This window comes from Protopterus annectens, chromosome 3.part1 (genome assembly GCF_019279795.1).
Source record: "Protopterus annectens isolate FY-2018-M chromosome 3.part1, PAN1.0, whole genome shotgun sequence".
Classification (NCBI taxonomy): domain Eukaryota; kingdom Metazoa; phylum Chordata; order Ceratodontiformes; family Protopteridae; genus Protopterus; species Protopterus annectens.
Genome location: NC_056732.1, coordinates 1798760045 through 1798787864, shown reverse-complemented (window position 1 = coordinate 1798787864; position 27820 = coordinate 1798760045). Strand labels below are relative to the sequence as shown.

At 42.3% G+C, this 27820-nt stretch overlaps 1 protein-coding gene across 1 annotated transcript in view; it reads left to right on the top strand.

Annotated features, from left to right (window-relative positions):
• LOC122798681 (nuclear GTPase SLIP-GC-like) overlaps nucleotides 1-27820 on the top strand; it is a 1112600-nt gene that overhangs the window by 331743 nt on the left and 753037 nt on the right. The window contains exon 4 of the mRNA XM_044067773.1: nucleotides 23547-23706. Within this exon, the coding sequence (XP_043923708.1) occupies nucleotides 23547-23706 (160 nt within the window). The remainder of the gene's footprint in view (nucleotides 1-23546; nucleotides 23707-27820) is intronic.

Below are 27820 nucleotides of genomic sequence, written 5' to 3'. Positions count from 1 at the left end.
TTGGATGGAAAATAGGAAATTCATCCCGGGAATCACTTCTGTGGCTGTGATCAACAGGGGCACAGGAAAATTATTTTCTTGGGTGATGAAAGCCAGGGTACCATTTGGCTAGGCTTTATATAGGCCCTAGGGCCAATAGCCTAGTACCTACCTATGAAGTAATGTAAGGAGTCTGAATCTCACAGACAGCCTTTACAGGTGTCACAAATTATGTTGACTTTACGACTGTTATGTATGCAGGCATTGGTGTTACTTTTTATATGACACATTAGTATTTGTCACAGTCAGTGTTTCACAGACTTTTGCATTGCACAGGAATGCATACTGTTTATGGTGATGTAAGATGTCCACATAATCATCTGCATAACTGGGTCCCCACTGGAATAGCATCAGATGGCAAACAGACCTATAGGCAACAATTTCTCTCCACAGGAAAATTACATCATACTGGATACTCTGTGACAACATGGACAGAGACTCTTTGGACGTGCAAGGAATACAGTATGAAAGAATAAAGTGTGTCACAGTAGATCCTGTAAGGCCTATCAATGATGCTGCTCTGACATGATCCTTCATACAGCCAAGAGGTTAAGAAAGTATAAAAAAATCAATGGATGCCACTGGTAGTGGACTACCACTGACCCCCTCAATGAGACCAAAATATTTCTTGCCTCCCTGCATATGGTAAGTGGAGAGTGACACATCCCCATCAGTGGGATAGAAGCAGGAACTCCTTGTATGACATGGATAATTACAGATTAAATCATTTCATATTGCTGTTGCATGCATATTTATGTACAGTAGAGAGTCGATCATCCAAACTAATTGGGACCTAGGGTAGTTCAGATAATCAAACTGTTTGGATAATAAAACATACATTAAACTGGATAAAAATCTTCTAAAATCTTGTCCTTTCTGCATGCAGGGAATACACTTTTCAACCATTCAGTGATTCCAGTGAACAATAAAGAATAAACTAATTTTGTCAATCTTCGTTTATCCTTTACCTTTATTTAGGCCAGGCTCATCTTTCCCAAGACTGTCCTATCTGTCAAGCTTACAGTACCTGGGCTTTGACCGAACATAGGTTCATAGGTTCATAGGTTTATACTAGGCTATCTGCCCTAAGGCATTTATAAGCCTAGCCCAAATTTTTGTGGCTTACGCCACCCCTTATATGAAAAAATACTGTGCCCATTAGTTTGTTGTGCCTCTGTCCAGCAGTGACACAGAGATGATTCAGGGTAAACCTCGATCTCCCATCCACAGGTCTAGATTTCTCTTGAACAGAGTCAGCGAGGTGCTCTGCCTCACATGGACCGGGATTTTATTCCACAGCATAGGGAGTCTCTGAGTGATAAATCTATCCCTCCAGCACGTCCTATTTATATCCGTGCTAAGGTTTAAGTCGCTTGCTCTAGTGGTTTTGGTGGATTTGGATTTTTGAGGTGGAGCATGTCCATTAATTCCGGGTTGGACATGGCCTTGTATGTCAGGCACATGTCACCTCTGAGCAGACGGTATGCGACTGAATAGAGCTGGAGTTTCTTCAATCTGGCAGCATATGACAGATTTTGGAGTCCCTTTATCCTTTTGGTGAGGAACTTTTGGGGTCTCTCCAATTGCTGCAGATGTCGGGTGAGATACATCCCAAATGGGGCATTGTACTCGATCATTGGTCTGATAAGTGAAGAGTACAGGGGAACAATGACCTCACTAGATCTGGATGTGAATCCCTTCATGATCATGTGGGCAATGTAGAAGGTCTTTCTAACCACTTTAGCAACGTGAGTGTCAAAAGAAAGGCCACTGTCAACCTGGGTCCCCAGGTCTCTGATAACCTCTTCTGTGCTTAGTGGATTGCCACCTATATGGTAGCTTGGGGTTACCTTGTTTTTCCCGAAGGGTATGACTATACATTTTTTGGCATTTAACTTCAGGCCATGACTCTGGCACCAGCTATCTGTTTCCGTGAGTCCCTTCTGAAGGATATCCATGTCCGATGCACTTTCCACTATGGCGCCCAGTTTGCAGTCGTCTGCAAACTTTGTCAGCCAAAGTCCTCCCATGTTGGCCTGTACTTCTGAGAAGTAGATGCCAAACAATAGAGGGCCAAGGACCGAGCCCTGTGGGACACCACTTGTGACCAGCTTGGAGTCTGACACAGCGCCAGCAACTCTAACCCTGTGGGTTCTGTCCTTAAGCCAGTTTGCAACCCATCTTGTGACATATGGGTTTACATTTAAGCTGGTAAGTTTTTCTACAATACCCGAGTGGGGTATTGTGTCGAAAGCCTTTGCAAGGTCAAGGTAGGCTGTATGGACTGCCTTTCCCTCATCAATGGCCTTGGTGACTGTTTCGAAGAAGTCGACCAAGTTCAAAAGGCATGATCTTCCCTTGACAAAGCCAAACTGGGTCGGGTCCAATGTCTGCAAGTCCCCTATATCTTTGTTTATGAGCTCCATTATGATCCTCTCCATAGCTTTGCAGACTAGACTTGTTAAGCTTATGGGGCGGTAATTACCAGGGTCCGTAGAGGCACCGCCTTTGTGGAGTGGGACCACAGTTGCCATACGCCACTCCTTGGGCACGTATCCTGTGGTAAGGCTGAGATTAAACAGCTGCCTTATGTGCGGGTTTAATTCCTCATTTAGCTCGTGTAGCACACAGCCGGGGACACCATCCGGTACCATTGATGCTGTGTTTTTAGCTTTAGAGAGAGCAGCTTTCACCTGCGCATTTCAGATGTCCGGGAGGCTACACTCGGCTGGGATAGTTATCTCTCCTTTAGGGGGGGGGGGTGAAGTTTGCACTGAACCTGTCTGCCAGTATGTTGGCAATGTCTGTGGGTTCAGTGATTTTTGTATCATTTTGGACTAATTCTGAGCATATCTGGGAGTTTCCACCCAGGTTCCTAACATAGCTGAAAAAGGCCTTATGATTGTCCTTTGAATCCATGGCAATTTTTCTCTCAAAATTGGCCTTAGTTGATTTTATGAGTGCTCGTATTTTTTACTAATAATGATCAGGGTGACTTCCCTTTTATGGATTTTGTTCTATCATGTAATAGCTTTCTCCTCTTATTGTAAAGTTTGTTAATGGCTGGGGTCCACCAGACTGGACGTTTGCCCTTTGTGGAAAGAGTCTTGGTTTTATTTGGGATTGCCTGATCCATGCAGTCCTGGAGGTGTTCATAGAAGGCATTTGTAAGGGCTTCCGCAGCTTGGGTTGTGGTTTCCTCTGGCTCAGGGGCCTTGAAGGATACCACACCAGTCTTGAGTAGTGTGAAGTTTGCTTTAGAGAAGTTCTTCACTATGGTCTTTTTTGTTGGGGGGGGGGGCGGGATGTGGATTTCCAGTGAGATTAGTTTATGATCAGATCTCACCAATGAGGGATATACTTCCAGTGTGGAGCATTTTGTCCCCATGTTTGTGACAATGAGATCTAGTATATTTTCTCCTCTCATGGGAACAGTGACTAGCTGTTCCATGGCATTTGAATTTATGAACTCCAGGAACCGTTGGGCTAGAAAGTTAGGGCTTGAGTAATGTTCCCAGTCTATATTCGGGCAGTTGAAGTCACCCAATATGATGGTGTTTGGAGATACATTTATACCCTCCAGTGTCTTCAGGAAGGCTGTGTGGGTTTCCTGAGTTTGAGAGGGTGGCCTGTAGCATGCTACAATTTGTAGAGCAGTTTTGCCTATGGTTAGTTGCACCTGGATGGTTTCCGAAGCTTATGCGTTGCCACCAACCTGGAGGTGTGGGTATCCTTTATGAATATGGATACACCCTCCTTTTGTGGTGTGATCCGGGTTTTGGGGCCGGACGCATGATATGAGGTAAAACCTAATAGTGCCGGGGTGCTCTCAGGAGCCTTGAACCAGGTTTCAGTTACAGCACAGACATCGATGTTCTCCATACTGAGAAGGGCCTCGAGTGCGTGCATTTTGAGATTTAGACTTCTGGCATTGAGCAGCATTACCCTCAGTTTCTTGCCATTTTTTTTCTAGGGTGGTAGGTTTAGAATTTGAGCCTTGCCTAAAAAAGGCACTATGGGGGTGGCAAGAGCCTTAGCCAATATCCGGAATCCCAGGGGTGACAGGTGCAAGCCGTCCCTTGAAGCAGCGTGGCTTGTCAAGCATGTCATCCCAGGCAGACAGACACTGGATCCCCTTTGAATGACACCAGACATTAAGCCAATTGTTAAAGCTGATCATCTTGTCTCTATATTGTGGCATCATTCTTGGTGAAGGAAGGATACTGCTCAGGGTTAGGGTCATACCTGCCTGGGCTACATAATCAGAGAGCTCCTCTATGTCTCTTTTCATGTAGTCCAGGGAGGTGCGTCTCAGGTCGTTCACACCAGCATGGACAATGACTGTGTCATATTTGTACTTGCCGTGGAGTGACCAGTGCTTGTGTTATGTGGCGGATTCTAGCACCCGATAGGCAGCTTACTGTGACCCTCTCCTTGTTCAGCCTGGTGAGTGGGACGTCAGTGTGTCTGACTATGGAGTCACCTATGATAAGTATGTTTGGTGTTGTATTTGGCCTTAAGGGCTGTGACTGCTTTGCACACTGCTTTTGTGGTTTATGTGTTGCTTGTGGGGTGTCTTGAGGTAGCAGTTGTTTGGGTGTCTGCTTTGGAGGCCTCTGCTGTTTAGGTAAATTTTTACTCAGAGCCTCCGAGTATGTCTTTGTGTGTTTATGTGTTTGATTCAGTGGAGTGGTAGCATTATGTGAGGCTGGTTTTGTGGTGTGTGTAGTTGCCTTCTCCTCCTATCTGGTCTTGCCAGTCCTGAGTTGAGAGAGCTCAGCCTCCAGTTTGGCTAAATAGCTGCATCTCTCGCAAGTATTTGTGTTATGTGGGAGGAGGAGGAGAGGGTTGTCTGTGTACATGAGGCAGTTATAACATTGCCTCAAGATTCCCAGATTCACCAGCTGGACCGGAGAGGACATAAAAATAAATTAATCCTAAAAGGACTAATTAAGATCAAATTTGAGAAGGCTTTCTCCAAGCCAGACTCATCCCTCTCAAAATCTGATTCTGGAACCAAAAAAGGCCACCAGGTACTGACATCTCCTTCAGTTCCGGTGACTAAAAAGCATAAGCCTTTTACTCCTACTGCTTCCATGGAGCTGAAGGCTAAGGTTCACAAACTTTTGGAACCAACAACATCCTCAGCACCATCTACACAAATCTCAGTGCCATCTTCAGTACCTACTTCTTTGGCATCCCGGTCTGTACAGGCATCTCTATCCTTGCTTCCACAGACTCTGGAACCTGTATTGGTGCTGAAACCCAGCATAATTTACACACCAAGGGCAAGATATTCTCCCTCAATTGACCCCTTTGTGGGACAACTCCCTAGTCCTTTCTGAGAAAGACCAGAATCCTCCTCAGGTTTATCTGTCAGACCCTCCAAGGGTGGATCAGCTCCTAGTGGCTAGGGGTCTATATGTCTCTTCCCAGACCCCCTCTACCTTCTGGAGTTGGGGCATTTTCTCCAAGGACTCCACCAGCTCTTCCACCAAATCTTCCTCCTCTAACCCCCTCTGAGGTCCTAGAGCCCCTGACTCCAGTTTCCCTGGTTCCAGCTGTTCTGGTGCTGACAGCCTTTTCCACTTTGTTTCCAAGATCTGCCTTGACTCCCTCAGTTCTGTCAGAACAGATGGACTCCTGGGGCTGTAGCTCCACTATCGAGGCAGAGAATTGCAGATCGCTCGAGTTTTTTATTCAATTTCATCCTTGATTCTTGGAACCTTGGCAGACGTGAGCTCTTCCTCGGCTCCTACATTGGAGGTGGGTCTCTTGAGGCAGGGTGTGACCTCAGTTCCAAGGGTGTCCTTCTTGGTTCTGGGCTCCCATCCCTCATTGGGGGGGCATGCCTTCCAAGTTATTGAGAGTGCACTAGCCTCTGCAGGGTCTCAGTTGGCCTCTTCTGTTTCAGAGTTAGATCCCAGGACTCCTCATCCAGTGCTTCCATCAACCTTCACACCCAGGCATCAAACACCAAAGCTGCAAGTTACTCCTGCACAGGGTCCCTCGTCTTCTGAGTCCTCCTCAGAGATCCCCACTGAGGAGCCACCCTGGACGAAGACATGTAAGAGGAAGCACCTAGATTCCCCTGAGGAATCTGTCACCAAAGACATAGACTTTGATTAAGGAGAGGGTTCCCCCCAGTTACCCCAGGAAGATGTCTCCTTCTGAGACATTTTAGAGATCCTCAAGCAGAGGGGTAACTGGCAGCCAAAAGACCCTACCTCTGATTGCCACATGTACTTGCAAGCTTTTGGTGTTCACCGTTCTAATTCTTAGGTAGCCCTTCACACTGATAATCTTATTAAACTGATTGCTCAGCGGGCATGGAAGGCTCCTGATTCCAAAGAGCTGATTCCCTAGAGACCTGACAAAATACTTTCAGCCCCAGAAGACCACCAGCACTGGGCTAAAGGGTTGGCAATAGACTCTATGGTGGTGGCGGCTGCCACCAAAAAGGAACTCACTGATGAGAGTTCCACTGTTCATCCTCCTAACCAAGAGTCTAGGAAAATGGACAAATTTGGAAAGTGGGTTTATGCATAATTAACCTTCACTTTAAGGTCTTTGAATTATTTGACACATTTCACTAGGCTTCAAAGGGATCTGAACAAGGAGTTGTCAGATACCCTAGCAGGAACTGTATCTGATGAGGTACAGTATAAGGTTGCCTTCCAACTAGTGACCCTGGAGTCTATTTCCAGCTCTTCCATGAGGCTTATTGCTCATGCAGCTGAAGGGATAACCAATGCAGTGGGTTCAGGCATTGTCATTAGGCGGTATGCCTGGATGTGCTTGTGTGAGTTTGTGGAGCCGTTTAAGTCTTCCTTCAACAATGCGTCTTTTGACAGATCTTCCTTATTCAGCCCCAAAGTCAAGGAAACTCTAGCCAGGTGTGAGAGAGATGGAAAGTCCCTATCTGCAGTGGGCATTCATTTTTCTGCTCCCCAGTGATCCTATTCTAGGAATCTTAGAAGCCTGACAGATAGGACAGTCTTGGGAAAGATGATTTGGGCCTAAACAAAGGTAAATGATAAATGAAGATCGACAACACAGATGGAGCGTTATAGTGAGTACATAACTTATTTTTTCACACATGGGTGGGCTACAGGCTCAAAAAACATGCACAAGTGAATACATATAACATTTACATATTCAGACTTTATGAGTTTTCCTACATGAAAACTTTGGAAGGCTGTGTTCAGGTAACTGACATTTCAGATAATCGATGTTCAGATAATTGATTCTCTACTGTATTGTCATTTTGGATTTACAGTAGCAGAATGATTTCAAAAAGAATCTTTTTTTGAAGGAATGTGATATTTTAACCCATATGTTTTTATTGAGAGAGAACCTCTGTAAGTTAATAAGGAGCATTAGAGATGAGGCATGTTTAAAAAGAGAAGGGGTATTTTTTTACCTATTTTATCTGTCCAATTAACTGCAATGAATTCTAAGTTGACAGGTTTTGCATCCATGACAAATGATAGGTTGTTCATCACTATCTTCACCTTAGACAGAGCAGGTCTTATGCATTGTATTTATTAAAATTGGGATAGTCTTTCCCTGGCCTCAGGACTCAAGGAAAGGTTTAGTGGTAAACCTAGGATTGTTTATAGAAGGACAAAACATTTACAACTTATCTTGAGTCCTGTTCTAAGTTTGGACTTGGTTCAATTAATCATTATAAGAGAAAGGGACTTTTCAATATGGGTCATGCCCCCCAAATGTTGTTATATTAGGTCCAGGGTTTTTTTTTTTTTTTTACAGGAAATAAATATGAAATTCAAGGTTGTTTTTCCTGTGTTTCAAAAATGTGGTTTATTTGGCTTGGTGTGTTTGCTGTTCAGCATTTTATGTGGGTAAAACCTGTAGGAAATTTAAAATTCATATTTATTGACATATTTTGGATATTAAAAACAAAAAATGTACTAATACATTGTATAAACATATTGCTAAATTCGGCACACACAGTTTTTGTTTTAATGTCATTGAGCTAGTAAACAGGGATTGTCAAGATAAAATTTTGGATGAACACTTAGATGTTTGTGAACTCCAATGGCAGCTCAGATTAGATGCCATGAATAGCCCTGGTTTGAATTATACCTGTTAAGTTAGTTTTGTCTCAAAGTTAAAGCATTACAGTGGGTTTTAATTAGATAATTAAAACTTTGTTTTTATTGGTTGAAAATGTGTTGTATCTTTATTTAAATGTGGGGTTTTGTGATGTTTATTAGTTCTGATGAAGTTCTTGGATAGAACGAAAGTGCTTAACTAATAAAATTTTTGTTTAATCTAAGGTTGTACACTCTTTCCTTAATTTGGAATAGTATTTTGGTTGTGGTTTTACTTATTTTTGGTTCTTAGTTTAATTTTAATTTGTCTTATTCCTGAATGGCGTAATGGGTGCCAACTTACTAACCTGATTTTGTTTTCTTCAAAAGCTACTTTCTCATAATGCACTGAGAGAGCACACCTGATGAGATTATAGTAACATTCTCTGCTACAATAACAGAGTTTGGAATGGAATGAAAAATTTTATCTTTTTTCAGATTCCTCAATAAAAAGTCAATGATTTTGTTGTAATGTCTCAGTTATACGAGTTTCCTGCTTAAGTGCTACACCGTCTGTTAAAGGCTTGCAGAAGAATAAAGAAATAACTGAGCAAACTTAACCTTTATAAAAAGTGATACTGTGTGAGTTTCAAGTCCTGTCTACTTTCCCAAGATGACTAGGTTGTCACTCTTCCTGACTTGCAAAGGTCAGATTAATTAGTGAAGTTGCTGTCTATGTACCTTGCGGTGTTTGTTTTCCTTGGCAAAATACTGTTAGGTGTGATAGATAAAGTGGTGTAATATCAAGGGAAACAAATTACCAATCTAAGAATTATGAGATTTTATTCAGCCCCAACATCACACTCATTTATGTTTGGCTCAGGCCTTATTTTACACTATACTTAGAAGTTGTCCAGATATAGCCAGAAAAGTAGCTAAATTGCAGGACTTTGTTCAAGATTTTCTTTTGTAGTTCAAGAGGAATTGACAGTCGCCTCCCCCCACACTACTGCAGAGGTGTTAAAACTGTCACTGCACTGAGAGACCCTTGAAGAATCCTTCTGATCCCATTTCAAGTTTACATGTGTGGGTAAGGTATAGTAGAACTGGAAACTGTGGAATCAACATTCCCTTAGTGAAGTAACATTTTTGTAAACACCTTTTAGTAAATTAGCACTTAAGACAAAGGCACACATACAGTAATAGAAAAGAAAACAAACTGTACTAACATGTATTTCTATTTATATGCATGATACATTAGACCACGGTGGTGCAGCGGTTAGCATTGCCGCCTCACAGCAAGAGGTTCTTTGGTTTGATTCTCGGCTGGGGTGCCTTCTGTGCGGAGTCTGCATGTCCTCCCTGTGGTTGCATGGGTTTCCTCTGGGTGCTCCGGTTTCCTCCCACATACCAAAGACATGCAGTAGGTGGATTGGACACTCTAAATTGGCCCTAGGTGTGAGTGTGTGTGTGTGTGTGTGTGTGTGTGTGTGTATGTGTGTGTGTGTGTGTGTGTGTGTGTGTGTGTGTGTGTGTGTGTGTGTGTGTGTGTGCCTTTTGTGGAAGGTTGGGCACTGGGCTGGCACCTCAACACTGTAAAACTCCACTGCCAATCATGAGCGGACGGATGATCCGCTGTGGCAACCCCTAACTGGGAAAAGCCGAAAGAAGAAGAAGAAGCAGCAGAATTGAATCATGCACACAGACCGACACAAGGTGATGATGAACGTAAGTGAAATGACGTACTCATACAATTGCAGTACGAACAGTACAGTTCAACTTACATGTGTAATGCTGTCTGCATGTATATTCACAGGCCCATCTACTTCTGGACAACACCAGGTAAGGACAGATGAGTGCCTCCATACTATGTTACTGTGACTACTACCTGTTATTTCCTCAGCCTCATGTTATGGAAATGTTGTTTACTGTCAAATTAATAGTTCATTAACATTGTACACCACAGATACATCCAGTAGGGCCCTAAGCTATGCAGGTGCAAGTGCAGATAGACCAGATATGTTACCACAAGTTCAAAGTTTGCAGCAATGTATAGCAGACCTGTGATACATGACATTAATGTCACTTTATTTTCTCTACACAGGGACATATGTCCAACAGATGAAACATCTGCCACATGAGTATCTGCAACCCCTGTTACTGTGTTGTACATGTCATGCTGTCAGTATTTTGTTGCTTGCATATATGACTGTGTTCTCTTTCTCTTTACTTTCCCACCACAGGATCCACAGTACAACACACACTCACCATAGTGGGAGTCTCTTGGTCGCATGCTATTACCGGTCTTTCATACATGTCATTGCTGTTAATCCTGTTGCCCTTAGTGAATGGCGCACTGCTACAGTCATCCGTCTCCACAAAGGAGGAGTGACTACAGATCCTGGAAACTATCACCCCATTAGCCTGACGAGTCTGATATGCAAAGCTATGTGAAACATCATCATGAACCTAATAAACAAGGATATAAGGAATCTCCAAACTCTAGATCCCATACAATTTGGTTTTGTGAAGGGTAGATCATGCCTGTTCAACTTGGTCGACTTCTTTGAGTCAGTCACCAGAGCTGTTAATGAAGACAAGGTGGTTCATACAGCCTACCTTGATCTGGCCAAGGCCTTTGATACCATTCTCCACTCAGGAATCGTAGAAAAACTCAGTAAGCTAGGCATCAACCCCTATATCACTAAGTGGGTTGCAAACTGGCTCACAGATAGAACCCACAGTGTGAAAGTAGCTGACTCCAAGTCAGACTGCTGACTAGTCATGAGTGGAGTCCCACAGGGTTTGGTCCTGAGTTCTTTCCTGCTTGGTATATACTTCTATGAAGTCCAGGCCAACATGAAGGGACCCTGGCTGACAAAGTTTGCAGGTGATTGCAAGTTGGGAGCTATTACTAACTCCCCAGGTGATTTTGACATCCTACAGAATGGCCTCACTGAGACCAATGGCTGATGTCAGAACCATGGCCTTAAGCTCAATGCCAAAAAATGTGTCATCATCTCCTTTGGGAAAAACCTGGTTCCCATGAATTACCACATTGATGGTAGTCCACTGAACACAGAAGGTGTCATAAGTGATTTGGGAACACAGGTTGACAGCAACCTCTCTTTTGATCACCACATTACCACTGTGGTCAGAAAGTCCTTCTATGTGACACATCTCATTACTAAGGGTTTTGCATCCAGGAAGAAAGGGGTCTTTGTCTCTCTCTACTCTTCCCTCATTAGACCAGTCATTGAGTACAATGCCCCATTTGGCATGTACCTCATTGGACACCTGCAACAACTGGAGAGCCACAAAAGTACCTCACAAAGAGGATCCTAAGCCTTAAACACTTGTCCTATATGGACAGACTCAAAAATCTCCAACTATTCTCTGTCTCATATTGCCTACTTAGAGGCAATCTCTGCTTCACTTACAAAGCCATGTCTGACCCAGATCTTTTAGAAATGCTACATCTAAAGAAATCCCAATCCCTCCATACCACATGCTCCAGAGACCTCAACCTCATTACCACAATCAACAGGACATACTGGAGGGACAGGTTCATAACCCAGAGACTGCCCATGCTATGGAATAGACTTCCCATACATGTCAAGCAGAGCACCTCGCTGACCCTCTTCAAGAGAAATCTTGATAAGTGGATGGAAAATAGAAAATTCACCCCAGGGATAACTCCAGTGGCTCTACTTGACAGAGGCACTGGAAACTAAGGTCAGGTAGTAGAATGTCAGGATAATCCTATGGCTAGGCTTGTAAAGGCTCCAGGGCCTAGTACACACCTATGAACCTATGATGATACAGTCCGGGCAAGATGGTGACAGTCATGTGGATGCTGTTGTAGCCTCAGATGTGGAGGGAAACTTGATAGGCCATTCTGACAATGAGGGACATCAGATGATGGAAAGGATAAGGTCAGTGAACTACAGACCAAAGTTGAGACTGCTGCAGATGGAGACAACTCACCCTAGCACATTGATATTAGCATTGCACAAGACATAGGTGTGCAGATGACGTGCATGGGCAGGTGTGAGAAGATGTCCGCCTACTCCTACAAATGAATGTTCCCAGCAACATCATAGATCTGACATCTGTGTACTTGCCCATGCCACAGATAATGTTGCACACCAGCTGGTTGTGCTGCATGAAGGACAGGACACACGTGTGAGGCAATGAAAACATGTTGTCTTTGGCATGGTCAGTTGAAGCCCTGGCCTCTACAGTACTACAGCAGTGCCATAGTACAAGCAGGATTCTGCATGCCCTGACTATGCTTTGCCAATTGTGTCATGGGAGAGGCAGGTCCCCTCTCAGCAAAACCAGTCTTGCCCATTAAGCATCAGTGTCTGTGCTCCAAAGTGCACGCACTTCCACTGCTGGTCCATTTTCTGTGGGCCCAGTAGGCATAACCAGACAGTCAAGTTGCACTCATGCTCCTTCACCTCTACATGTTGGTGTCACCCCCTCAGCCTCCTCTGGAACAACCTGAGCCAAGTGTTTCTGTATATGGTAGGGGCAGAGCAGACCGTGGTGTGAGCTGTCAGCATGGGCTCCATAGACTGGGTTAGATAACACAGACAGTTGATCCAATGTGTTCTGTCCTGTCCTTCTCACCCTGGGGCAGTGATGATTGCTGTGCAGAACAGTGACAGTGGCATCTGTATGTGTTCATTGACATGTCTGATGCCACAAGTCCAACAGTTTTGCTAACTACAGCTGACTCCATTTATTACATTACTTTATCCATACTTTACAGTGATATATTTTGCTTGTGATATTAAAAGTTGCCATTATGTACTGCGTTGTTTACCTCTTTGCAGCTTATTATAGTGGAGAAGTAGAAGCATGTTGCACTGATGTGTGTCTCAATGTGTGCAATACACTGATACAATAATTTGAGTCTATATGCATACCTGCGTCAGTTGTGTCCTGAGCTGATGATCCCTGTTGTGACCAATTTATATATGTTCATAATGATATATGTTATGATTATGGTGTTATCTTCAGTGTGTACATCTAGTGGGTATTTGCCATTAAGTACAATAAGTGCTGCTGTGGTGGGCCAACACTTGAACATCAGTGTTTAATCTGTGTACTCACGTATGTGTGGCTTGTCATGACTCAAAGTTGTGGGTCAGATGCTGCTGTGTTACCTACCCTACATTGCTCCCTAAGTGCTCCTGTTCTTCCTCTGATACCCGTGGAATGTTATCTTCAGTCATCTGTGGTTCTTAGGGTAGTTAACCCACACCTGCAGCTGACAGACCACCACCATGTGCTGTAGTCAGCATGCTGCACAGCATGGTGCACACTGTTATCTGTGCTGCATTCTCAAGTGTATATTGCAGTTCACCCCCTGGATGTGTCCAGACATCTGAACCTAGCCTTCAGTACATTGAAAACACTCAGTATGGTGTTTCTGGTTGTTGCCTGTGCTCTATTATACACCTCCAGGTTTGGATGGTTCAATATACAGGGTCATTAGCCATGTCTCAAGTGGATAACCATAGTCACCTGTTGGCAGTAAACACACATTTGGTCAATATTGGTGTTATTGGGAGGGGTTCCCTTAGCTTGCATCCTAGCTGTGTTCCTTTACTTACCCTGTAGTTACCCCTCAGGTATATAACCTTGCTGGAATGCAGCCCTCAATCCACTTTCCCGTTAAATGGCAGCATCATGGACCCTTCCATGATCTATTGCCATGATGTTTGTTATGCTGCCATCTGCTGCACATACAACCTGGCAGTTCAAGGATGGCCAGGGCTTTCTGTTTATGTATCGTTCTGCTTCAAGATGTACTGGTGTCTTGATCGGCATGTGTGTGCATTCTATTGCACTGAGTACATGGGGGAAGTTTGCAGTGCTGTAAAACTGGTGCATTACATTTTTCCACTCCATGGGTGTTGATGGAATGTGGATGCACTCATCCACATTGCTGCCAGGAATGTCTGTGACACTCCCGCAACATCTCCCACATGTCTCTGGAATGTCTCAGATACAAGTACACCCAAGCTGTGAGACACTTTGGTTTTAAGGGGTTGGGGTTTCCTTGCAGGGGATGCACAGAAATGCATGGCGCACACATGTTGCATATAATCTGCACCAGTTATCTGTCTAGCCAGTATATGTCGATTATTTGCTCGTCTCATAATTGGTTTAGTTGCAGCCTTGCTGTGACTCTTGCCGGCTTCCTTCTAGGGTCCACAGCCACAGCCTCATGTATGGCTTGAAGGACTGCAGTTCATTAACTGCTGGTTGCATTTTTTTGTTTTCTTTTTTTCAATATAGTTATGGAATACACTAGAAGCCATAGAAGTAGCTTCCGTTCCTTGTGGGTCTTATACCATATGCAATGGATTTCAGAAATATAGTTGACATTGCAGTTTCTTGCACTTAATTTGCATTGGGTGCACCTGAAGTGTTTTGGAATCACATGGGTGTGTACATAATCTGTAATTATTCTATGCTGAATAGTTAAATACTTGTAGTGCTTTCAGTGTGTTTTCTGAAATTTTGTCCGCAGCTGGTATGCTGAAGTCTTCCTTTGATATACTGCACTATCCATAAATACTATCCGTGAACTTCATGGAATCTAACCTCATATTGTTTCACATTTCCCTATTTTCTGGATCTTCAACTTTCTCTAACAACCAGGTATTCTGCTTCAGGAGAAATTCAGTTTGTGTTTTCTCTTCTTTAAGCCTTCCATCAAAGTTATTTAATGTTGCTTCCATATCACCAGTTTTGATATTTTGTTGTGTCATCATGTTCTTTAGTCAATTTCTTGTCAGAGTAGCAAACCTACTTCTAATAGAGTCACTCTAAAATGAGTCACTTAAGTATGTAAAGGCTGTTGTGGTACTGTACCCTGGTCAGAACCAGTGTTAGATGTTTGAGAGGAGATTGTTTTTTTAGGTGGTAGTCTTTTTTAATAGTGTCTATTTTGGGTAAAGCTTGACAATTTTGAATGAGCTTCCTGGATGTTGGTAATCAAGGCACTTAGTTCCTTCTTCATAGAATTTTCTTGAGAAAGAGACATGGAGTGACTTATTATTAAATGTATATATGATGAATTGTTGTGCTGACAGGAGATTTCTTTATCTTCTTAAACTCATTATAAAAGATCCAAGAAACAAAGGGTTAAATACATAAAAGCTTTAGATAATTAAATGTGACTCAAGGTGAATCATTAAATCAATACAGCCTGTTAAGATACATGAAAAACTGAAGATCTTCCCACTAATGCAGCTAGCAGTCCACCATCATGGCTCAGAATTGGCATTGGTTGATCAAATTGTGAATTCTTTGATCTGATGTTGTCCTTTTCATTCTTCCCCAATGTATGGATTGTATGGGTTATGTATACAACTCGGCCACATTATAAAGACTTTTGGATCCAACTCTTAAGCTTCTCCCTCTACCTGTAATGCCCTGGTCTATCACTAGTACTTTCCAGATCTTATTTACCACTATCTTGCATGGACTGTGATCCTTTCTCAGAGCATTTTTTCCAAAGCTACTATGAGTGTTTTGTAAGTGTTTTTTTTTTTTATTAGAAATCCCTCTTTATTTACTTATAACGCTAAATATAACACTATAGTTCCTCCCTCTTAGCTTTCAGATTTTCTTTTTTTATTAGTCCTTCTACCTTAGTAAAGTAACTTTATGTACCATCATTGTTACTTTTCTTATATTTCCTCTCTCTCTCTCTCTTCTTACCCATTTTGTCAGGGTATTTTTCACTACTATTGTTGGCAGTCTTTTTATGATATAGAAAAAAGGCTAAATATGCATATTTATACAAACACACACACACACATACACCAGTCTTCTCCTTTTCTATTTATCTTTACATCTTTACCTTTTTTTTTATAGAACTGTGGCCGGAAAGCCTACAGGTTTTAAAAAAAGCACTTCCTTTGGGCACAAAATTCTGAATTTGGATGACCACACCAAGTGTGTTTATTGTTCAGGGGCAGCACACCCTGGTACAAACTGTACCATTTGTGTTGCATTTAACTCAAATAAGTTAGTCCACAATGGGTTATTACCTCCTTCCTCCTCTTCCTCCTGCAGAGCTGAAACCCCCAGCAAGTCTTCTAAGGTTCCATCAGAGCATACAAAAAGGTCTCCACCTAATCCTCTGAAAACTTCATCATCCTTAGAGCCTCAACAGAAAATGTGCAGATCATAGGATCTCACTTCATTGGCTATGAAGAGAAAAACTTTGGATCCTAAGATCTTGGATCTGATAGTTATTTCAGACAGTTCTCATGTGCAGCCTATGTATCCAAAACCATTGGACCCTATTTCTGGAACATCTCAAACTCCTAGAACTCACTCACCTGAGTCTGTTATTGGTCCAATCTCTCCTTGGCTCCATTTCTTCCTCTTGCAAACTCCAAGGAAACATTCTAGACATCAGTCCACTACCTCATCTGTCTAGTCCTCCGAGAGTCTTTTGACTGAAGTGGATATAATAATGAGAACGTTTCTCAGAGCTCAGATCCAGATGGGGGTTATTCTGTCTCCATCTCCCGTTGGATCTGTGAGCATACCTTCCCCCATCATACAGATGTAGCTAATTTTCTGACCCGTCCTTCAGTTTCTGAGCCCCCAGATCTGAGAGTTACGAGAGTACCAGCATCAGAGCTGAAGAAGATTACATCTTCAACTCAGACAGTTTCCTTGACCAGTTCTGCTCCTGTTCCCTTGGATCAGGATGAGACTCAGAGCCAAAGCACCAATGTCAGATCTGTGGGTCCAGGATCTTCTCTAATGATGTTGGCATCATCCTTGCCCTTTGGAGCCTTAGCACTAGATAAATTGGGTCTGGCTCCCTCCTTGAGGCACTGATTTAGACAGAGTTGTGGCTTGCCTGCTTTGGAAATCTTGGTTCTGGTGTGCCCGGCTATAGCTTCTCCTAGTCTGTTGGCCTTCAAGGTTGTGAAGAGGATGTTGTCACATTCAAGAGAGCCAGGCTCTCATACATCTTCAGATCCTACTCCTTTTCCTCTGTGGTTTTGAGCTCTGATTCCATCAGACCTACTCCACAGGGACAGCCAGTACCAATTAGCATACATATAACTGCCATAGTGGAACTACCCCCCTCTTCAGACACCTCTCCAGAGCAGCCTGCTGAGGAGGTTCAGCATAAGCAAATATGTAAAAGATGGCACATAGAATCCCCCTTGGAATCTCTCACTGAAGATACTGACTTTGACAAAGGGGAAGCCCCCCCCCCCCCAGATCACCACCTGACGACATCTCATTTTGTGACATTTTGGAGATCCTTAAGCAGAATGGTGGTTGGTCCTCAGATAGTCCTTCCCAAGAGGAGTCAGTGTTTTTGGAAGCTTTTGGTGCTGGCCCATTTACATTTTGAGTTACTCCCCCAGCTGATGAGCTTATTGACCAAGTCTGTTATCTGGCATGGAAGGAGACATTTTCTGTTGAACCAGTCTCATGTCATCCAGATAAAATTTTAGCTCCTCCAAAAGACAAACCTCATTGATACAAAGGAGTCCCTATTTATGCAGTCATTGTGGTGGTAGCCACTGGGAAAAAACTAGCAGAACAGAGCTTCTCTGTCCACCCTCATAGCAAAAAGTCCAGGGCATTGGAGAGGTTTGGAAAGAGCGTATTTTCTTCAGCAACATTTGCCTTGAGGTCCCTAAATTATCTGGTACACTTTACAAGGCTGCAGAGGGATTTGATCAAGAAACTCTCAAAATCTCTCTGAGTCCATGTCTGCAGAGCACTATAAAAGATCATCCTCACAGATGGTCACTCTATTATCTATTTCCAGTTCACACAGGAGGTTGATTTCTCATGCAGCAGTGGGTTACCTCACAAGCAGCCAGTTCAGGCATTGCTGTAAGAAGACATGTCTGGCTGTTGTTTTGTGATTTTGCAGAGCCTTTCAAGTCTTCTTTCATCAATGCCCCTTTTGATGGAACATCCTTGTTTGGCACTTCTGTGAAAGCAATGCTTTCCCACAGTGGGCAGGAAGGGAAGCCCCTGTCTGCCAGAGGGATTAGTTTTTCTACTCCTTAACAATCCTTTTTAAGGAATCAAAGATAAGGCAAGAAAATGTTGTTCTGTAAATCCCAGGCATCTTTTCAGGATTCACATGGAGACAACTCCTTCAGAGGCAGAGGAGGGAGTTCAAATGGAATACTCCATCCTTGTGGCACAGGAGGCCCACAAAACCAGGGTTTCCAAGATTACTTTTCAGATAGACCCTTTCATTGCTTCTGAAGGGCTGCCCAGCTGCTCATCTCTGCAGGCAGTTGGGGATACTTGTCCTTGCTCCCAGATGCCTGAGCTGCTATAAAAAAAGGTTTTGAGTGCTAAAAATAATATTCAGAGGTTACTTTATTTATTTATTTTACATTTGTTGACCGGGATAGTCCGACTGGATGCATGTCCATTTTCAGCGGAGGCCTGGGGAGAAAAACACCATGGGAATAACAGATCATCATAACATGTCACATATTACAAATAACAAATATATGATTTACAGAGATTAGAATTGCAGACAAATATGAACTGTGGCAGTGGTGCTGCGGTAGCCTTGTCGCCTCACAGTAAGGTGTCCTTTTCGATTCTCAGCTAGAGCATCTTCTGTGTGGAGACATGTGTGAATGGGCGTACCTTTGTTGAAGGTTGTACATTAGGGCTGGCAACTCGGCACATAAAAATCTACTGCCAATCATTAGTGGACCGGAGTTCTGCTGTGGCAACCCCTAACCGGGAAAAGTCGAAAGACACAACAACAAAGATGGGCAGCCAATAGAAATGACATATAGAATATTTTCAGTGATTAGAAGAGCAAACATTATAACAAATCGCCAGGTAGTGTTATTTAGTGAGAGATTCAGAAAAAATTACATAGTAGGCTACCTAGCAGATTTACACATTCCAGAGACAGGTTAACCAGGCCTAAGCCAGTTTATTCCCAGGTGGTTTTTGAGCCTAGTTTTGAACTGACCAAGTGAAGAGAGTAAGGTAATATCAGCTGGTATAGAGTTCCACGATCTACCTACAGAATTTATAAAGAGTGAGTCACCGGCTGAGTTATTAGTTTTACATATCTGAATAAGAAGTCTGTTGGAGGAGCGCAGCGGTTTAGTATTATTATAGAGGGTGACAAGATCTTTAAGTGCAGGGGTATTGTTAGGGTTATATATGATTTTATGGGCCATAACCAATTGGTTATATAGTATTAGACTGGGTAGTTCAAGCCATCCAAGCTGGATTAGATTGACGCTGTGATGTGTCCTAAATGGCAGCCCAGTGGCAAACCTGGCAATGTGGTTATAACAGATTGAGAGTTTGTTAAGGACAGTCTTGTTAACATTAGAGAGAAGAGGGGATGCATACAGAAGAGTAGAGAGAAGGTGAGATCGAGCAATGGCAACTTTGGCTGCGGGGTTAGGAAGGCTTTTATTCTGTAAAGTGATCCTAGTTTTTTGTTGATGGTTTTGATCAATTGGTTAACATGTAGGTCGAATTTTAGATTATTATCTATAATGACACCTAATAGTTTAGTGGAGAGGTCGGGGGAGATTATTGTTCCATCATTTGCATTTATTATAAAGTTAATGGCAGCAGACCTTTGTGTAGGTAATAATAACAGCATTTTAGTTTTTTTAGGATTTAGAATCAGACGTTATTGGGAAAGCCAGTTTTCTATTGTGTTAAAGGTGGTCTTTTTGGCTAACTGTAATTCTATTGGGGATGTGGCCGAGCAAATCAGGGTAGAGTCATCAGCATATTGGATACAGCTGACTTTTGGGATGACAGTATTCATATCGTTGATGAAAATGGAAAATAACAAGGGCCCTAGTATAGAGCCTTGTGGTACTCCAAGGGTGTTAGGTAGTAGATTAGAGAGTTTATTCTGCCAAAGAACAGCCTGCTGTCTATTTCACAGACCTATACTATCGCATCGACATAAACAGATGCTCCCAAAGATACCTGCACTTTCAGCTGGGAGCCAGTCACTAGGTTCAGAGTCCTGCTCTTTGGACTCATTACAACTCACAGGGTGTTTACCAAGTGTATGGTAGCAGTAGCAGTTCACCTGAAATTGCATGGTTTCCAAGTGTTTCCATACTTAGAAGATGGCTCCTAACCACCCCAACCAGGCATCTCCTAGAACACTGCAGGAGCTGTTTGCTCCAGATTTGCCAAACAGTAGCATTACAGTCAATATTTCCAAATCCAAACTACTACCAGTACAGAGCATGGAGTTCACTGGTACTCATTTATGCACAATAAGTCAGATTGCTACTCTGTCTCCTCATTGCATACGTGCAATCCCAGGTTCAGCAAATTCTTTCTTATCCTGCCCTCTCCTGCCAGACTAGTCCTTCAGGCTCTAGGTACCATGGCAGCATCTATAGTATTAGTCCCATTAGCATGTTACTATATGTATGTTCTTCAACGGACTCTAATTGTTCAGTGGTCTATTCTTCAACAATCTCTATACTTTCCAGTCAAACTTACTCAGGCATGCAGTAACCATCTTCGCTGGTGGATCTAGTCAGACGACAATTACATAGGTCGCCCCTTCATTTTGTCTCCTGCAATGGCCACGGTAACCACAGACACCATCCTAGAGATGATAGCAGTCCTACAAGTGTTGCAGGCTTTTCAAGATATTCCCCTCTGGGTAGTATTGCGATTCAAACTGACAGCATGTCTATGGTCTGGTACATCCACAAACAAGGGGGGACTCTATCTTACTCCGTCTTTTGAGAAGCTATGAGAGTATGGCAGTGAGCAATCTCCTTCTATCACTTTCAAGTGGCAAGCACATTCTGGGGAAATCCAGTGTACTAGTGGGCAAACTCAGCAGGTCAGTTCTGATACCTCACAAATGGTCTCCCAATCAGTCAGTGGTGGAGAAGATTTTCTGTCATTGAAGTAAACCTTGCTGTGATCTTTTTGCATCTTCCCACAACAAATGCAGCAGGTACTTTGCCTTGATCCTCCTCAGGGGAGTCATCAAGGGATGCGCTAGTCCACATTTGACCCTCTGGTCTCCTTTATGCATATCCCAAAGTACCGCTGATTCCAGAATTCTTACAGAAAGCCAGTCAGTTGAAGAGCTTGGTTATCCTCATTGCTCTCTTTTGGCCTTACCAGGTGTGGTTTATCTTCCTTTGGTCTTATCTTTCTTACCCTTCATGGGTACTGGACCCCAGTCCAGACCTATCACATCTGTCAGGGATAAAATATCCCAATATCTCAGCCCTTAAACTAACCACATGGTTTCTCCAGTTCCATTAATGGCTTCATGGCCCAGGCTTTCTTCCTTGGTTCATTGTGTACTTTTGTCCTCACAGAAGATTTACAAGAGTAAATGAAAAAGATTCCCAATTTGGGCCCTGAGAAATGACATTGATCATTTTACTACCCCTATTTCTTCTGTGCTGGAGTATTTAGCATCTTTTTAAAGAAGCTGCTAGTTTTTCTACAGTTAAAGTACAGTTGACAGCCATATCAAAATTTCATTCAGGAGACAGTGCTTTTACCTTGGCTACTTTTATGTTGTGCAGGGGTTTCCTAAAGGGCATCTTCTTTCTCAGATCTCCAGTGAAAGATCCATCACCTCCTTGGGATTTAACAGAAGTGCTTCAAGGCTTAACTCATCATCCCTTTAAATCCTTCACCAAAACCTGATTTAAAATTCCCATCTTGGAAAACAGCTTTTTTAGCTGTTATTACATCTGCAAAAATGATTTCTGAACTCCAGGCTATTTCATCCAAAAACCCTTATAGCATTTTTCATAAGGATAGTTACCTTTTGAACCAGTCCTTCTTTCTACCAAAAGTGGCTTCTGAATCAAACATAAATCAGCCCATTAATTTCCCAGTCTTCTTTCCAAAATTTTCAAACAAGGGAGAATATGTGCTACATCTTTTAGATGTGCATAGACAAATATGCTTCTATTTATACAGGACAAGACTTAAAAAAATGAACCAGCTGTTTGTCTCTTTTTCACTTAGTAGGCTAGCATCTCCACTTTCTAAAGTTACACTAGCCAAACAGATAACTAATTGCATTTTATGCGTATATTCATAGGATCATAGGCGGTTACTAGGCCATTGGCCCTAAGGCCCTTATAAGCCTAGCCAAGAGTTTAGCCCATGTTTAGACAAGTCAGCACCCAAAGCCCCTGTCCAGCAGGGACACAGGTGGAATCTCAGGGGTGTATTTTCTGTTTCCCATCCAGCTGTCCAGGTTGTGCTTAAAAAGGGGTAATGAGGTACTCTGCTTGACGTGGAAAGTGAGTCTGTCCCACAGATGGGGGAGTCTCTGGGACTCAAATCTGTCCTGCCAACAAGTCCTATTGATATCACAGACTGGATTACTTGATTGGAGCGGATATGCAGCAGTCCCATCAAGACGAGGTCTGAGATTGCTTTGTATGCCAGACAGAGGCCACCTCTGAGGAGTCTATTCCCAGTAAGGTCTCTCCCTACCAAAACCACCTAAGGCTCATTCAAATAGATCCATGGCCACCTCATCTGCCTTCTGGGATGATATTTGTGCATTAGCCACCTGGTGTAATGCTTATACCTTTATTACTCATTACAAATTGGACATAATTTCCAGAAGAAGAGCTGCTTTTGGTTCAACAGTTCTCCAGAATATCCTTACATAAGGGCCACACAAAATTTACTTAGCTGGGGACTCTGTCCCATACAATGAGGAAGAATAAAAAGACTATATTAGATATTAAAGTTATGTACTCATCATAGCTATGCATCTGTGTTGTTTATTTTCATTCTTCCTCAGCTTCCCTCCCTCCTTCCCCCTTCTTATCATCTTCTGGAGTGACCTGATGGATTTTGGAACCTGTTGTTCCAGGTTTGAGCCATGGTTTTATTTATTTTCTCTTTTCCTGTTATATCTTAAAACCTCTGAGGCAGCAAACTCGATCTGAGATATTGGGGGTGGACTATGGCATTATGGGTAGAGAGAGGAGCTCGAGAGTTGGATTTGAAAGTGTGTGGAATGCAGTTGAGTCAGATCTAAGGTTGGATCCATAGCCCATATGTCCTGTATGCTGAGGAAGAATGAAAATGGACAACACCAACGCATAGTTATGGTGAGTATGTGACTTTAATTTAAATTCCCTTAAGGCTGCACCATCATATTTTTGTTTTAAGATTATGCCCTTTAATCTCCAGTCCTGTTGAGAGTTATCTGGTGAATTTTACACTGCTGTTTAAACTGAGCAATTTGCACTCTGCTATAGCAAAAGCTGAAACATTTGAGAAGCTGGATTAATTTATTTTTCACAACCTTTAGTACATAACTTTGCATTAAAATTGCATATAATGCAATTGATTTTACTACTATCCTACTCAATCATTTTGTTGTTGTATTTTTTTTTCTTTTCTTCAAAGTTATGATCTTCATAGTAACCTGAACAGCTTCAAGACCAGCATCTTACAGAAAGTGAACAAGTTCTTTAAATATGTCATGAGCAGACTATGCAAGATGAACATAAGGACAGAAGCAGTAAAGAAAATTCAGAGACAACAGATAAAAACAGTAGAAGTGGAGGTAGGTGCCTGCGAACAGCCCTACATTGTGAGCACAATCATCTTGTTTTCAAGTGATGTATTGTTACAATTCTTATGATAGTTAGACATTACACAGGATGAAAAAGAAAATTGGACTGTAAGACATCCTAATTATAATTGAAATACAAAAGCTCATGTCCTGGTTAGACCTAGTGAAGTCAGCTGAGAAGTATAGAACCAAACAAACTTTCCAATCCATGACATCTATTTATTTAATAACCAAGTTAAGAGCAAGGCCAAATAACCCTTTTCAGCCATGACCCCGAACAGAGGCAAATATGGAATATAAAGTATAACAGAGTCTAGTGTAAATCAGATTAATATATGGCATACAAACAGTTCATATTAGCTAAACACCCATCGAGTGGGTCATTACAGTGTATAGTGCAACAATGCTTTATGTAACATACACATTCTACAGTAGCAGATGTGCAACCAGACATAATTAATATGTCATTCAGAGTCTTTGCGGACATCATGAATTACTTTGATGTAGCACATACAGCTTTAAAAACATCTAAAATGTAAACTGCCTTGCTTCATTTTCATTTTTTTTTCTTTTATTTAGTTTCTACTTGATACATTATGTAAATGCCATATCTGATCTTGTCTTTTTCATCCATTCCTCAAACAATGGAGTTACAGATCTGACCTTGGATCTGACTTTGGCAACTTTTAAAGACTTGGATATGTAGCTCACGCTCTTCCTCTTACAAGTAATCCTCCTTTCTAGTTAGAATGACTTCAGATCTACTTTGCTGTTTCAGCGAATAGACGTGGTCTCTGTAGCTTGGGTGTTTGGAGTGATTTTTGGATAAATGCTATCTTTAATACTTTTTATAGTTACACTTTTTCTGGTTCTTCCTCCCTTCTCTACTTCATTTATAACTTTCAGAGTTGGCTCAGCTATGTCCTGGGTAATCCCATGGCAGACAAGATGGTGGACCTCATCTTCCACCGGGCATGGAAAGATCCAGATGTCACAGGGCCAATTCATAAAAGACCTGATAAATACCTGACTGCACCTAAGGACTGGGCCCTGTGCAGAAAGGGTCCGCAGTAGATGCTAAGGTGGTAGCATGTTCACCAAGAAAGAACCTGGTGAGCAAATTTCTACTTTCTATCCCCTCAGTCGAGAGTCCAAAGGGTTGGACAGGTTTGGGAAGATAATGTATGTGGCAGCAACCTTTGCCATCAGGTCATTGAACTATTTAGCCCATGTCACAAGATTTCAGAAAGACTTGATCAAAGAGTTTTCCAGTGCTCCTTTTAGGTCCATGTCTGCAAAGGACAAGAAAACCATTTTTACACAACTGGCCACCCTACAATCTCTATTGAATGCCTCTCATTTCCTCATCAAAGCTCATTACCCACACCTCAGAAAGTGCTCCAGGAGCTTCCAGTTCAGGAATAACTGTGAGATAGTACACTTGAATGCATCCCTTGACTTTGTGGAGCCTTTTGAGTCATCGTTCAGCAATATTTCCTTTGATGGATCTACCTTATTTGGCCCAAAGGTTAAAGAAACCCTGTCCAGGAGTGAACAAAACTGAAAAACCTTATCTGCCATAAGGATCTTTTTTTCTACACCTCAAAGAACCTTTTCAGAGATGGCAGGAAAATGTGATTCTGGAAGTTGCAAATCTCTTCCCAGGACTCCCACTGGAAAGGGGGAACTCTAACAATAGACAATGCCCTCATGGCAGAAAAGGCCCTCAAAATCAAGATTTTAGAGATCCCTTCCCTGAGAAACCTTATCAGTGCTCCTGAAGGGCTACACTACTGCTGCAATCTAGAGACAGTTGGAAGTGCTTATCCCTGGATCTGCAAACTTGGACAGCCTGATCACCAAATACACTTGGGTGCAGAGGATTATTTCCAGAGGTTATTACATAGCCTTTTCCCTACAGCTTCCAATCATTTTACAAAGCTTCCAGATGTTCCACCTAGGCAGAGAAAAGCAGCAGCCATATAAATACAAAAACAGCAGGAAAAAAATAGTCATCCAGATGGTCACCAGACCAACAAGGATTTGGAAATTATTCAATGTTTTTTTGGTGCCAAAGAAAATCATGGAACTGAGACCTGTCCTGGAACTCAACAACTTAAACCAATATGTCAAATGCTCCAAGTTCTGAATGGTCATGGTTCAATCCATTCTGAGGCTTCTGTGCAAGGATAATTGGATGTGCTTGATAGATCTCCAGGATGTAAACTATCACATCAAAATAGACCGGTATTCCAGGAGATTTCTTCACTTTGGGCTAGAGCTTTTCATTAGCAATACAAAGCCCTGCTCTTTGGTTTCACCACAGCCCCCAGGGTGTTCACCAAGAGCATGGCAGTGATTGCAGCTCACCTGAAACTGCTTGGATTCCAGGTGTTAACATATCTTGATGACTGGCTCATCTCTTATTCTACCAAGCATGTACAGATTCAAGTCAGGGACTAGTTGCTCCAGCTATGTCTTCAACTGGGGATTACAGTGAACTACGCCAAGTCTCAACTGTGCCCCACTCAAGTCCTGAAGTTCATTGGTGCTCGTCAGAACACAGTTACCCAAATCACAAGCCTCTCTTACTCAAGAGTAAATATATTAGAAAGTCCAGCATCTCTTCCTTCCCTGCCATCAAGGTTTGTTTTGCAACTCCTGGGATCTATGGCAGCTTCTATAACTCTAATACCCCTTGTAATATATTACATGAGGGTACTGCTATGGACATGTACAGTGCAGTGATTTATCAGATGACATCTTCACTTTGCTGCAGTATGTATTGCAAGAATCTGCAAAAAACACATCACCTGGTGGAATGCCACAAGCGAGGTTTCTAAGGGCCACTCTTTTATCCTTCCATCACCCAAGGCCACACTAACTATGAACACCTCCCAACTAGGGTGAGGGGTGGACATTGCTTGGAATGGATGGTCTAAGGCACTTGATCCCAGTTGGAGGCCAATCTTCACATCAGTGTACTGGAAATGAGAGTGGTCCTGCTAGTGTTGCAGGTATTTCAAGATGCTGTTCCTCCTGGGATTATTGCTACTCAGACAATATGCTAGTTGTCTGGTACATCAACAAGCAGAGGGGAGCCAAGTCTCTGCCCCCTAAGGCAAGAAGTGATGAAAGTTTAACAGTGGGTGATTTCCTCTGTCTGCTTTTTTCTAGCAGTGCATAGCCTGGGGAAGTCCAACATTCTATCAGACAAATTGAGTAGGTCCATCTAACTACATCACAAGTGGTGTCTCAAACCTGAGGTAGTAGAATCGATTTTCCATTAATGGGGCCAGTCAGGGTGTGACCTCTTTGCTCCCCCTCTCAACTTCATATGCAACAGGTACGTTGCACTAATCCTACCAGAGGGAAAGTCACAGAGACTGTCTAGTCTACGACTGGCCGTTTGGGGCACCTGTATACTTTTCTTCCTACTCCACTGATCCCCAAATTTCTACAGAATGCATGTTACTGGAAGTGCATAGCAATCATCATTGCTCCATTCCAGCCACAACAAGCTGGCCAAAACAAGTATGGTTTTCTTTTCAGTGGCAAAACGAAAAACTCAGTAGGAAAAAAATACTTTAATGCAAACAGCAGAGCTTTCGGATACAATCCTTCATCAATACTAAAATACAAAAGTCCTTACTCTTTATATATATAGGTCCAAACAGGTCATATGACCGACAGCCAAAAGATCATATGACCTAAATATTTAAATGCACCAATATAGGACAAATATAAGATAAAAAATAAAAAATATATATATATAGAAGAATATACAAAATATATTAAGAAATATATATAAAACATATATAAAACATATGTAAGACATATAGGACATACTAATACAAGTATGTATATCAATAGCATATGTATTGTTAAAAAGATTAAAACATATATATATATATATATATATATATATATATATTTTTTTTATTAAATTTGCATATCATAATCTAGACCTACTAAGCTTAACCAAAACTGGTTTAATGCTAGCCATACTATTTAAGCCAGGTACAGAATCACTGGCGAGCCTCAAAATCCACCCATATTCTTTAATTTCCAAAGTGTTATTTATATCAAGGCCAGCGCTCTTGAA